Raw genomic sequence first — 14,522 nt, 5'->3', positions numbered from 1 at the left:
CTGCACTTCAGATATCACAGAACCTAGGCATGGTTTTAGTCTATTGACCATTACCTTAGACAGTATTCTGACTAGCACATTACACAAAGAAATCGGACGCAACTCAGTCATATTTTGTGGCTCTTTTGTCTTAGGGATCAATCGTACTACAGCATGGTTCACCTCATTTGGCAGTTCACCTGATTGCAGGAATTTTTTACAAAATAAAACCACATCCTTTCCTACTATATTCCAGTAAACTTGAAAAAAACCTGGGTTTAGGCCATCTGGCCCTGGTGCCTTATCCGGGTGCATAGAAAAAGCAGCTTCTTTAACTTCCTCAGGTGTAATTTCTGCCAACAAAGCTTTATTGTCACTTGCAGTCACCCTACTGACTCTCTCCCTATCGCTCAATTTTCCATCCGTCGTCTGTGCTGTAAACAACTTCGAGAAATAATTCTCGATGACCTCTTGAATCTCCTCGGTAGTTTCCTTCCACTCTCCTTCATCGTTTTTAATCCGCTGCAATGTATTTATTTTTTTCCTCCCAGAGGCATAATTGTGAAAGAAACTTGTGTTCCTATCCCCACCTTGTAGCCAGAACTGTTTGGCTCGTTGTTTCCAATACGTTTCTTGTTTTTCCAGCAATTGCATGTATTCCCATCTAACATCATTATACATTCGAATCCCCGGCCCATCTCTCCTTGATCTCAACCTGCGCAGTCTTTCTCGACATTTACTTATCTCCTGTTTATACTTTCTACTTACACCTCCCCCCCACTCCTGTAATCTATTACAGCACATGGTAATCTTCGTCATTAGGTCCTGACTATCGTTCCCCTGCCAACTCTGCTTCACAATTTCTCTGCAGTCTTTTTCTTTAACCCAACTATTTTCAAAGCGAAATCTCCTTTCTTTAACTTCAAAGACCTGTCTCTGCAAATTTAAAAACAATGGTAGGTGATCAGATGTAGCCACTTCCAATACCTGAACCTCCGCCATAGGAAACATACTTCTCCATGAGTTATTTGCCAAACCACGGTCTAATCTCTCCTGAACCCACCCATGGTTTCCGCGAGATTTCTCCCAAGTGAACTTTTCCCCTTTAAATCCCAAATCAGTCAAGCCACATGAAGCAATCGTCTCTCCAAATCCCACTAATAAGCTTCTTGGATGAACACGACCCCCTTTTTTCTCATCTGCGAACAACATATCGTTAAAGTCTCCTATAATGCACCACGGAAGTGTTGACCGACCCGCTAGATTTCGAATAATATCCTAAGACTCTCGTCTTCTCTCCCTTTCAGGGCATCCGTAAAAGCCCGTATATCTCCATCTTCCAACCTGATTGTTTTCCACCTCAAAGTCGATATAGTGCTTGCTCCCATCCAAAATCGTACAACCCCCTTCGTTTTTCCATAACAAGGCCAAGCCACCACTATGTCCTTGAGCTTCTATTCCCCACCATCCAGCAAAGTGCAAAGCTTTACAAACTTCTTCAATTTTTTTTATTTTTGATAATATTTCAGACAAGAAAATAATACTAGGTTTAAGCTGTTGGGTAATTTCTTTTAAAAATTGAACTGCCCGTGGTTTACCCAGCCCACGGCAATTCCAAGCTAGAAGACTCATTGTTGAAGGCGGGCCTGGACCACAGGACCCGCCTCTTTCCCGTTTTTTGGCCCAACCAAAGCTGTTGAGTCAGTTATGTTATCCAGCCCATCTACTACTATACTTGTTCCCTTATCCACTCGTTTTCTTTTACTATCCAATATTGTCATATCATTTTCAAATTCCTTTTCCCTCCCGATATCCCTACTATCATGCCCCTGATTTATCGTAATATTCTCTCCCACATCCACCGTTCTGTTAGCCAAGCAAATCCCCCCACTATCGCCTAAATTTTCGCCAACTTTTCCGTCTATCTCCATGAAATTCGCCACCACCCTGTTCCGTGCTTGCACGGTTGTTGATTCTGTTTTCCGATCATCCATGTTGCTCGTCCCCCCCGTGTTTCTCAGCCATTTAGCTCCTAAATTCTGTTGTTTGCCACCCTTCATCGGAGCTCTGAGCCAAGTACCATAAGCCTTCTCTATCATCTTATCTGGGTTTGCATATACAACTGCACAATCTCGTTCTGAATGTCCCAAAACTCCACACACGAAACAAAATAAACTCAGCCGTTCATATTTAAAATTCACCCAGTTCCACTCTCCACCCTCTCGTTTAATCTTCATTCTTCTCTTGATGGATTTTTCTACATTCATCGTGATTCGAATACGCATAAACATTTTCCATACCCCATTAATATTAGTCGGATCAGATTTGACGAAAGTACCCACAAAATCTCCGATATTCTGCAGTAGCTTCTCAGAAATCAGCCCTTTTGGCACGTCATATACTTGCATCCATATATCCATTTTGTTTAGAGGCACCGTATGTGGGTTCTCATTCTCCCCTAGTACATGATATAGCAACAAACTTTATTCGAACGTCCACGGGCCGCCTTCAACAACCTTCTGCAAATCCAGTTTATGAAAAAACACAAATGAGAATCGATGATCTCCCAAGTCATGAATTTCCATACCTTCTTTTGGTCTCCATAATGATGCCATCACGTTCTGCATTGCATTAAAATTGATGTTCTTTTCTGTTAAAAATCGACCCACCAATACAAAAGATTGTTCCTTGACCGGAAGTTCCTCATTTGTCATGATTATTCCATCCTCATCCTCATCTTCCAAGATCATATTGGCATACATATCTTCCAGATTAGTCGTCATATTCGCCTTAACAAAACTATTTGATATGATGACCGTACTACCACAACTTTCAGAAAGAAAAACTTGTTATAAAAACAAGACAAGGGCACTTGCAATATTGCAAGACTAGTACTTCTAGTGTGTTCTTATATACAAATTAATTATTCTTTTCTTTTCATTTTTGGTGTCTTGTATATTAGATATTTTAACTATAAAACCAAATAAACATGTGCACCGGACATGTTCTCTACTAGGCTAATAGTAATGGCAGTCAAAAAAAGTGTATTGCTCCGCCTCCCAGTTTTGAAGATTAATGCATAGTATACACTCAAATTATTAGAACTTGCAGATCACTGAATACAAAATCAACAACTGTTATTTCTTAAATCCTGGCAGTAGCTCTCTGCTAAATATTCTGGTAGTTTATACTGTAAAACAACCTACTAAGGTCTGAGATCGTAAGAAAGGATTAAAATGTATCATATTAGTATAGGGAAGCACTACATTAAAGCAAAAAAATGCCTCAAGGTGATTCTAAACACTAAATCTGACATCTGCCTTCACCAGACATCTTATCATTACCAAGATAATTGGCCGAGAGAAGAGAGCTTATCTATTTTCTAGTCCACCAAATTTACCGGTATCAAGTTATTCAAGTACATTTTCTAGTATTAATCACTTTATAAATATTAAAATTATTGGCTAAGACGTTCAGTATCTTCTTTTAGTATACTAAAATAATTGGTTTCACGCAGTATAAGCAGATCACTTCATAGAACAATAGCGGAGGCAAAGCACCTGCAGGCCAGAGATCCCTGATGAGTTACTTCCCATCCTGAATCCTCCTTGTACCGTTCAACCTGTCATCCAGTATGCACTTCAAACGACTGACTGTAAGGTTATATTAACGACCTCGGAATATAGACCAATTTTATGAAATGCATCTTACTGTGTCTGTAATGGTATCACCATCTATAATTCCTCCTATGGCATACAGAGATTCCTTCAGAACAGCAGCAGCAGAATATCCCCTGCGAACATTCATCGCTTCTCCAGTCATCCATGATCCAATACGTGGATCAAATATTTCAACACTAGAGACCATTGAATTTCCATCAAAACCACCAAGAACATACCTGCATAAAAATTTCATATCTTACAACAAAAAAATGAGCTAACCTTTTAACAGACACCAATGACTTCATCGAAACATTTTTCATCTATATTAATTGTCTATACAGTGAAAAAGATTTATTTAAGAAATATCTTGAGGATCACAGAACTCCCAAAAGAATATTTCTCAAGAGTTAAGAGCATCTAATAGTTGATGGCTCGTAATATAGAAAAGAAAATAAAGAACCGACTTACTCCGATGAACAGTGCAAAACAATTAAAGAATAACATAAAACATCGATGACCACATACAGATATATAAACTTACAGTTTTTCATTCATGACAGCTAAAGCATGAAAAGCCCGCTCTGTATTCATACTCTGGATTCTGGTCCATGAATGTTCCCTAGAGTCAAATCTCTCAGCAGACCTGAGATTGTATAGGATTTTATGAGGCTTTAGAATAAGATTTTACTAGAGATCTAGCGAGTGAGACCAAAGAAAACTGCATTTCCACGTGAAAATGATTAATATCAATTTATCACTTGCCATTGTACAAGACATTTGTTTTGAATCAGCCCTAACTCATGATGACAAGGAGCCTCATGTTTGTGTAGAAACCTCGACTAGTATTTAGAAGATCCAAGATGCTACCAAAATAATTTAGTACTTTCACAAGAAATTACATATATAATATAGTAATAATCTGTTTCTGGTATATGAGAAGTCTAAACTTTCATGTTGTTTCTAAATTGATGCGTGTATACAGACACACAAACACACATGTATAACTTAATGAAAGGAAAATTATATCCACTTTCCATCTTACTTCAAGTAAGACTGTCCATCAGATCCACCAACAGCGTATATAGCCCCATTAAGCTCAGCTGCCGCAAGAGCAAATCGCTGGAAGGATACAATCATAAAAGACTGAATGTTAATATTTTTATGACATCGAAGTGACATAAAAGACATCAAAGGGACACCAGACATACAGAGATCACCAGTAAAAAACTGAAAGAGACTACTGAGATGTCAGATGGAATTTTGAATAAATAAGTCAGATTGGATTCCGAATTTCGAGTTAAAGGAAACGGGATAGTCCCTCGAATTGGTAGGTGGCTAGACGCATGTTCATGCATATCCTCGGCATTACAAAATGATATTCTTTGGATAAGATGAGCATTCAAAAATTTTGTCCAAAATAAGCATCTGGTGGTGATACATATGCTGGCACTACAGAATGTAAATTTTACTGAATCTTTTAGTTATAGGTATTCAAGTTCTGATATTCCAACAAAGTATTGAAAAAAAACTAGTTCATAACGAATCTGTACCCGGACAACAGGGTGAACGAACACAAGGCACATGCGCAATGACCATTTGTTGGAAAAACTATACAAGCAGTGTTCTAAAAGGTCAAAACACAATATATACAAAAGTTGATATGAAGGCGAAACACAATTGAACACTCTCCACAAAATAAAAAAATAATCGGAAATAAGATATTATTTATATACATACACACAGTACAAGGATGAGTGACTACTCTTTATTTTGCATATTCAGCTCCAGCAATAAAGGGAACAAGGACAAATTAAAATATTTATTATATGGCTCATTATTTTCTATTTGAAAATATATACCCTTTATATATACTGAAGTCTTCAGTATATATGAGAGTGCAATGCTATTTACAAACACCAAGACTAATAGAAGTAGATCCTGGACATTAATCAGCCAAGTTTGTAACTCAAGGTCAAGTTGTATAACTTACGGTTTCGTTTTGTTAAAGAGAAACTTGTCTGTTTTTTTGCTAAATGAGAAATGTGTCTTTCAGCATAAGCTCTGCAAATTATTGCAATTCTTTGTGAAAGTTTTGGGATTTGACCCGTGTTTCTTTGATGATTAGAAACTAGCTAGTAATCGCTACATTTAGACTCGCAAATCATCACTTACTGGCGAGTAAATGAGCCTTTAACAAAACTACAAAACTGTAAACAGGACTCAACAAGGTGCTGCATTCCTAGAAGCAACAAGCTAATACGATTGGCTAAATAATTGAGAGACACATGTTTATTGGTAATTGGATTTATTGGACTTTTAATACTAAATTTTGAATGTGTTAAGAGACAAGGAAACAAAACATACAGCTAGATTCCTGATAATCGGAACTTTATGTGCTGCTTGTTGTAGCTAATTGACTAAAAGTCCTGGCATGTGGGTGTCAACTGCAACAGGCACTTTAAACAACGAATTCAAGGCAAATACCATGGCACAAATTTAAATAGCATAATTTTATCTGTTTTATTGGTTTCTTGTTTTGACGGGAAAATATGATATACAGAATTAACCCAGGTACACCAATCTTAGAATTCTCCTTACACATGTACAAGCTTCTGAGATCTTAATTTTATTAAAGAAATAAAATGCACCCCAATTAATAGTACAGTACCTTTTCTATCATCGATTGTGTCATTATCCAGCGTCCAAGGTCTAAGTCTAGCATTTCAACCTCGGAGAAGGACTCACGCCCATTGCCGCCACCAATTGCAAAAATTTTGTTTTGTAAAGTTGCACCAGCTAGGCTTCCCTTTGGTCGTCCAGTCAGAGATGGACGAGGAATCCATTTGTTGTCAGCTGGATTATATGATTCAGCTTAACAGGCATGAAGCAAAATATGTTAAGTGATTAACGAGTTTTATAAAAGAAAAGGAGAAGAAAGAAAGAGCACTGTGTAGTACCTGTATTGTACCATTCAGAACCATTTCCACCACCAAACGCATAAAGCTCCCCACTTAACATAGCAACCGAGGCAAGTGAACGGACAACGCTCATAGGTGTCAAAAATTTCATCTTATTTTGTGAGGGTAAATAAGCATTTAACGAAGATGAATATGTTTTCCCGTCGTATCCACCCACAAGAAATATCAACTCGTCTATATCCAGACAAGGCTCGGTGGGAAACACAACCATTCCTTCCTTAACAGGTTCTATGCAATGATCTAGTCTGCATTCCAGTGTTGTACACTGCTGTTTTAGCTGTTGAATTTCTGTTTGTGCCTCAACCTGATATATCAGGGGATACTATGAGAGACCAAGGTTACATACGCAGAAAAGCAGCATATATGCACTGGGTTCTTGATGACAAGGACGGCATATACATGCATATGTTTTACAAGGTGAAATGTAAAGTCAGAGGTAGAGTCCTTGATTACATTGGCTGAAAGCTTAAAAGACCCTATATAAGTTATTACTCCCTCCACTGCATTATGTTGGTCGTTTTTACTTTTTTGACACTGATTCAAGACTACAATTATTTCACTGAATTTTTAGTTATTGTATTCTTCAAGATTATATAGGAGAGAAAAGATTTATACAACGGTAAATTCTGCAAGGAAGTCATCTAGTACTCCTCAAATACAGGTATTTTCTGTTGTGGAAGGTGATATACCTGACTACATAGCTTTAACCTTCATGAATCATGGACATGGGCAAATTGTAACAGAATTTTAACTTGAGGGGTAAAGAGGTAACAAAAGACTTTTGACAAAGATGTTCTAAAGTTTTACTAGTATTTTAAGAACGAATATCAAAGCAGATTATGCAGTCAAGTTACAGAGATTAGTTTTTATCACTGGTTACAGTATTACACAATAGATGTATATACTAGATTAGATATCTTTTCAGGTCTAAATGGCAAGCCTTCTACATGAAATTGAAAAACCCTGATATGCTGAACTATATAAAAACCAACATCATTACTGTAAGAAGTTAAAAGATCAAAATATTAAACATAATTTTTTTAAAATCATTTTGCCTTCTAGAATTTTAAGAGAGTAATTTGTTCTAGGTGAGGACCGGCCATCGTTTAGTGTGGAACTAAAAATGAAATTTCATATGTGTGTGGACAAATCCATGGTGATAAGAGAGAGATGGTCGATGTGTAAAGTGGAAGAAAGTTAGGAGGTAATTAACAAAGCTAAATATTTTTGAGATGTACGGTTAGTATATGTGAATTTTAAAATGTTGTTGAATTATTCCAACGTTTCCCGTTTAAAGGCTCGACAAACACTCAAATATGCAGTCATGCTATCTCTAGCAATACCATATCATCGCACCATATATCTTGGTTGATCTTATAATGCCAATAATAAAAGGAGGCTGTAAGAATACGCAAAGACTGATCCACAAAGAACTCATCTAAACACTATCACAAGTGTCAAAATATATCAAATATCTGCAAGATCATGATCAAATACATGATATATCATACCAACTTGTGCTCCAATTGCTCAGTCCTCCGAATTTGTCCTCCTTTAAAGGCCTCTAGCTCTTCTAAATTTTTCATCAACTGCAAATGGATACCAAAGGATTATAAAATGTGCATAGACAAGACATGACAACAGTGAACAGACGTAATATAGTAAATACTAGACAATAATAACATCACATGCCTGATGTATGACATCAGAATAGCAAGATGAGCTAACAGGTACAGCCTTCTTTCTTGACATCTCCCGTTCTTTTAAAATGCTGCTCTGTTCCATGCTCACATCATTTACAATAGCAGTATCTTCAACACTTTGCTTCAGCGAAGAGTATAAATTTTCACGTGCAAGGGTCATTTCTTTTAGTTTCATTAGTATATATTCCTTCTTGTCCTCAGGCACAGTTCTTTTCTTAAACTGCGGTTCTGAAGGCTGGCCAACGCAACTTAAACTTGGAACAGCATCTGAAGCAGGCAATAGCACATCTGCGTTTGATTTATACAATTGATAAAAACCAATATCCGTGTCATTCTCGTTTACTTCATTTCTCTCTTCTTTGTGAGCCAAGGGCATATCATGAAACAGATTTCTCCATTTTGCTACATTCTGTGGCAAGGAAGTGCTTGGAGCAATCGCTAACGATGACAATAAAGACATCAGTTTGTTTGTTTGAGCATGGTCCAGCTCAAACCAGAAATGGGTCTGACTATAATAATTGTCGATGATTATTGGTTTAAATTGATCTTCATGTAGTGCTTGGCACTGCAGCCGGGGATAGATCTGAACCTTCATGTATGAGACAATGTAAATACAAGAAATTAACTTCCTCATATCCATGATGTATTAGCATAGCCACCGACTGTAAAATTTAAGTACCTGTGCGGGATATAGTGTTCTTCCCAAACCATCTGCAGTCCATCCATATGGATTAATGTTCATCCTCCCTGAGCTAGCGGATTCAAAAATTCCATGGAGTTTTCTATCGCTGTAGTTGAATAGAAATAATGGCAAGCCAGGGTCAATATTATTCACATATGATATGTGTGAAGCAGGTAAGCCTGTTACAAGTTAATAAAAAGTTCGTTAAGTTGTAGGTCGTAGATAGAGTGATGAGAGGATAACGAAATTGTACACTGCTTGATATACAAATAGCAGATAGAAAGTGTATGAAGCTAATTATTTATAAATGACTAACCAAAGAGTTGTTTAAAAAGACATTCTTTAATGGTACTATCTGTACAACCAAAGATGACTCCACCAAGATTATTCTTCCTCATATTTCTAAAGTCTGTGCTGCTGGCTGCCTGGTTTGGACAGAATAATGCAATATTATTTTGACTGAAGGTTTGGATCCTCCCTGCTCCCATCCTGCTAATGTAAATATACAACTGTTACATTTAGAGATAATCATGCAGAACAATTAGAATGCAGGAGTTGGATTTGAGAAAACAGAATATGGTCGGGACATTATGTGATCACTATTCAATATACAAGTAATTACAAATATTCTTCAACAAGAGCATGAATTCCATCACTTCTCAATGATTGAAACAGTACTGTAGCTATATTGCCATGTATGCTTCAAGAACACTAGTCAAGCATTAGTATAAAAATTCATGTCATGTGTATTTCTAGCGGATGAGTAACATCTACATCTTCTGAATTCATTTCTATTGAAGTAACAATACTAAAATAAAGGCTAATGACTTATAGCCAATATGTTCAAGTTTATGTCGTTGAGGTGAGGTTTGAGAAACAAAATATGTAATGATAATAGATGCAATTTTGTAGCCTACGAACATTTACAAATTTGTTGCAAGTTTTTGGCCCTCAAGTCATAACTAATCTATAACAATATAAAGAAAAAGTCCTACACAGTATGATTGCACAAGGCTCCTGATGAGGATCGAGGAATGAATATGATAATTTGGATTTGGTTATGTGTAGTTGTGGTGATGTTCAATTGGAGAGGATGCAAATATGGGTTATGAAGCTTACTTGGATAATAAGGAATAAAAGAGCGATGCATGAAGTTGGACAAGTAGCTGGACAAGTAGCTGATTATTATATAATTATCAATTAGAATTTTGCTTGCAAGTTTTTTCCTTTCACTTGGTTTTTCTTGTTTTAAGCACTTAGGATTTTATTTTCCTATTTGGATTTGGTTTTTGTCTTTTTTCTATTCAGTTTTGGTTTTTAAATTTGTTTCCCGGAAGGATTCAGATATTGGCTAAATCAAGCTGATATTGAATTTCTCTTGGAATCCTATTGGGTTTAGGTTATTGTCTAAACCTATAAATACCCCTCTCGTGTAATCTTTTAAGAGAGACAATGGATGATATAAAACTTGTGTTTGAGATAACCTATGAGTAGTTTTTCTTTCCTCTTAACTTCAATTACTGGATTGTTTTGAAGGTTAGATTTGAATTATTTAGTTTCTAGATTGATCTAAGCAATTTGAGATTCAAAGTTCACGTTTCTGGGTTTCTGGATTGATCGTGTTCTATTGAAATATCATATTCTTCTCTTATCCCTTTTCTTCTTCTTCTTCTTTTCTTTCACTGTGGAGCGATCCACCTCAGCTCCCGAGTACGGGGTGTGTTACCTAAACACAAGTTAATGTAATTCATTTCGAATAGAAACCTCCACAAATATGTCATCCATAAACATGGAGATGTAGGCATATGATTATGGGATTTTCTATGGTGTGCCCAATGGCACACAATAGTCACTAACTCCCATAGAAATGGACTCTTCTTATTGGTAGTTGAATAATAAATGTTAATGGCCCCCCTGCATTCACATCAATTCCACCAATAATAAAAAGAGTCCATTTCTATTGGAGTTAGTGACTAATGTGTGCCCACACATTAGAAAGACCGTATGATTATATATATAATTGGCTATCCGGTAATAGGTACTGACATTAAATAGGCATGGGTAGACTACAACATGAGAATTTCATGGCGCGTGTTAACAAATGGGGTAGTTGCAAGGATAACATGAGGATCCTAGACATAATCAAGACTATTTCCATGACCCACTTGACTATCCCACTGCAAGAATTACAATACCAAAAACACCAAGTAAATAGAGCATAATTAATGTGAGCCCTCAATACCCTGCGCCTGCTGCTGTGTTTTTACTGAGCCAAGCTCAAGCTTTAAATTACCAGGCTCGTAAGGTTTGCGAACCGTATGATTCTCTATTATTTTTTTATTATAAATATATTTTAATACATATATTTGGTATTTTACTTATATATTTTTATATATAATCGAATCTAACTCGAGGCGAACTTATAATATTTTGAGTTTTTATTAGTATTTGCTGAATCTATTTAAGCTTTCGAGACGAATAGAGTCTATCAAACTTTTTATGAGTCGAGTTTCGAACTTGAAATTAAAAGTTCGATCGAACTCGAGCTCAAGCTTAGCTCAAACTTGAGTTCAAACTATTTTTTTAGCTCGAATTCAAACTATTTTAATCAAATTTGAGTCGAGCCTGATAATGTTTGACTCGACTAGGCTCGATTACACATGAAAAGAAAATATAACTAGAAGTACGTGTGAATATATAAAAAGAAAAGGTGAAGATTCAAAGGGGTTGTCAAAATCGTGAAACTTAAAACCTCAAAAAACACATAAAATCCAAGAAATAGCAAGAAAAGCCATGTATTGACATTTATCAGAGGCAGAAAGAGATATCAGATACACATTCATCATATGCATTATATAAATATACAAATCTATATATATTATAGAGAGAGAGAGAGAGAGAGAGAACTTGTGGGAACCTGTGCAGAGCAGAAAGAGTGGCAATGAGGGGAGATTGTGCTTTTAGGCTTTAGCTGATGAACAAACCAGTGTTCTCCTTGATTTTAAAAACACAAAACAAGTCTAGTTTCTCCTTTGTGTTCTTTTTTTGTGTGTGTGATTTTATATATATAGCTCACTTTCTACTAGAAACTAGGAAAATAACAAACTCATCATATATGTGTGTAATTGTGAATATATAATTCACTATTGAATGTGAAATACGAATGATTCGAATGTGATATTTGTGTTCGCGGGGACCATCCTTTTTCAAACTGTATTTTTTATTCGTTAACATTTTCCAAATTTAGGTAACAAAAAATGGGGGTTGAGTATGTTGAGTGGGATTATGTACAAGATAGTTTTCTCAAATTTTACAATATTTGGTTTGATTACAAAAATTGGACCGCATTTTTTTTCCTTTTAAAATTCGAGGATTTATGCCGGATTAGGCTTTTAATGGGATCCTTTCAAAGTTCAATACCAACTTTATATTTATTGGTATTAATATCTAAATTTTGTTTTTTATTTCCACATTTTTCTAAAAGACTTGATTTAATGGAACTTGAACTTTATCCATATATATTTTTAAATTGAAATTCAAATTCAAATCCAAATTTTTAAATTCGCTATGTTTTTAGTCTAAGGATAATTTTCGTACGGAGAATTTCACTATGAACTTCTCGGACAATCGTAAGTAAGGAGCAAATGAACTGAACCTTTTAAACTTGGCTTTCTCGCTGGCTTCCCATGACTACCACCAATCGGTGGCATTCTATTCCATTTATAGGTTACGGTTTCTATCGAAGGAATAGGAGACAATCGGTGGCATTCTATCCCATTTATAGGTTACGGTTTATATCGAAGGAATAGGAGACAGGGTGCTCGACCAACTAACCAGTGTTGGGGAGAACTAAGATAACTATTCACTAAAGGTAGATTACTTTCAAGTTACTCGGCTAACTAGGGTCGGAGTGGAATGAAGACTCTCCTCTCGGAGTTTCACTATGAACTGACTTACCCCTAAAATTCTTTCTTTCCCTCACATTTAGCTCACATCAAGGAGAGCATTCTTCGAGACATTTGAGAAGTATCAACAATTGCTTATTTTTTTGAAGAAAATCCACTTATCCTCCTACCGAAAACCGACGAGTAAACTCTTGCATTTTAAGGATGAACAAGGTTAGTAATATGCTTGAATGCATGGAGAGAAGGAAGCAGCTTGACTTGAACGACTATCAGGGCACCTACTGAACTAGATGCAACTTACACTGAACATCAACCCAATATTGATTCAAAAAAGAAAGAATAGCAACTACGAAAACGACAAGCAACTCCAGCAACTGAGGGGAGATAAAATCGGTAGTCTCGTTCCTAGAGGTTCTAGCTCTTATTCCCTCTCATACGATTGAGCAAAACCTCAGAATATCGCATCCCGGGGTCTTAGCCGAGGATTGGCTTTACGCCCCTTGGCCTTTCTTTTCTCGTTTTAGTAAAAGGCCTTCGGCTGCAGCAAGGCTATCTTGAATTCTTAGCAGTTCTAGCTCTTATTCCCTCTCATATGATTGAGGCAAACCTCATAATATTTTGATTTAAATATAAATCAAGTGAGTTTTATAATTACTTGTGTTCTTTACATTCAGTCTTTTGTCATTACAAATTAATATCTAGTTGTTAAGTTCCAAAAGCCAAAACCACTATCTGATAATCAATAAAACACATTCACCCCCTTTGTGTTGCACTTCATACCTAACACATGCGCTATTTTTTAGCAGTATTTCGTAATACAGATGATATGATTTTTGAATTTCAGTTTGCGTAGGTTTTGCTAGAAAATAAAATGTATTGTTTTTTACTATTTATTTGAATTGTACGAAAAATGTCACTCGAAACAACTTATGCTCAATGATTATTTGGACCGTTGAGTGATAAAATATTGTGCAGTGTTTATTCTTTTCGGGATTTGATGATTATGTTCACGATAGATATTTTGGGTATATGTGATCTTTGAGTTAAAGATGTGACGATACTAATTGTAATTTTTTTATACTAATTGTAATTTGTGTATGTCCAATATGGGTGTAAGGTAAATAAAACTTGTTGTATTTGGAATCGACAGTATCTTCGTCTAACTTCAGTAATCTCGTATTAAAGTGTTAGTACAAGGTTGTTATATTCATAGCAACCACATGTGAATTACAATACAGTGTCAAATGAGATATATGTATTTTATAATATGTTATAGTGTTGGCCATGTTGACATAAGTCAGATATAAATTATTTTATAGTATAATTAAAACTTGTTGTATTTGGAGAATGTCTCTGTCTAACTTCAGTAATCTCGTATTAAAGTGTTAGTACAAGGTTGTTATATTAATGGCAGCCACGTGTAAATTACGATACAAGTATGTCAAATGAGACATGTGTATTTTAGAATATGTTATAGTGTTGGCCGTGTTAACATAAGTCAGACATAGATTATTTTATAGTATAGGATTAGCATAGCATTATTTTAATCGTTGCTAAACTTTTATTCGTGAATGATTTCAACCTTTTTTCATGTACTAATTCAATAATAATAA

General features: G+C 35.9%; 1 protein-coding gene across 6 annotated transcripts; it reads right to left on the bottom strand.

The window, feature by feature from the left end:
• Positions 1-3,130: 3,130 nt before the first annotated feature.
• Positions 3,131-12,099, bottom strand: LOC141724684 (uncharacterized). 6 transcript variants are annotated; one of them, XM_074526915.1, is made up of 11 exons: positions 11,922-12,099; positions 9,321-9,493; positions 9,002-9,183; positions 8,312-8,911; positions 8,131-8,208; positions 6,599-6,923; positions 6,310-6,512; positions 4,684-4,760; positions 4,183-4,284; positions 3,691-3,877; positions 3,131-3,618 (listed from the first exon to the last, which is right to left on the bottom strand). In XM_074526915.1, exons 2-11 carry the CDS (start codon positions 9,490-9,492, stop codon positions 3,565-3,567), a joined length of 1,980 nt encoding a protein of 659 aa, XP_074383016.1. In that variant the 5' UTR covers position 9,493; positions 11,922-12,099; the 3' UTR covers positions 3,131-3,564. The 6 variants fall into 6 exon arrangements, with proteins under 6 accessions (XP_074383016.1, XP_074383017.1, XP_074383015.1 ...); XM_074526916.1 differs by having other exon boundaries at positions 3,133-3,601; positions 3,691-3,835; positions 11,922-12,098; XM_074526914.1 differs by having other exon boundaries at positions 3,134-3,601; positions 8,312-8,905; positions 11,922-12,096.
• Positions 12,100-14,522: the final 2,423 nt, after the last annotated feature.

This window comes from Apium graveolens, chromosome 5 (assembly GCF_009905375.1).
Source record: "Apium graveolens cultivar Ventura chromosome 5, ASM990537v1, whole genome shotgun sequence".
In the NCBI taxonomy this organism is placed as follows: Eukaryota; Viridiplantae; Streptophyta; class Magnoliopsida; order Apiales; family Apiaceae; genus Apium; species Apium graveolens.
The sequence above is the reverse complement of the archived record's forward strand: the minus strand, read 5'-3'. Positions and strand labels throughout refer to the sequence as shown.

Bases quoted from the DNA above. Each gene is read 5' to 3' on its own strand.
- LOC141724684 (XM_074526913.1), bottom strand. From the start codon at position 9,492: ATGGGAGCAGGGAGGATCCAAACCTTCAGTCAAAATAATATTGCATTA. The intron at 8,209-8,311 runs GCATGTGATGTT...ATCCATTTGCAG, and splicing joins ATTCTGATGTCATACATCAG to TTGATGAAAAATTTAGAAGA. The intron at 6,924-8,130 runs GTATGATATATC...CTGATATATCAG, and splicing joins AGCAATTGGAGCACAAGTTG to GTTGAGGCACAAACAGAAAT.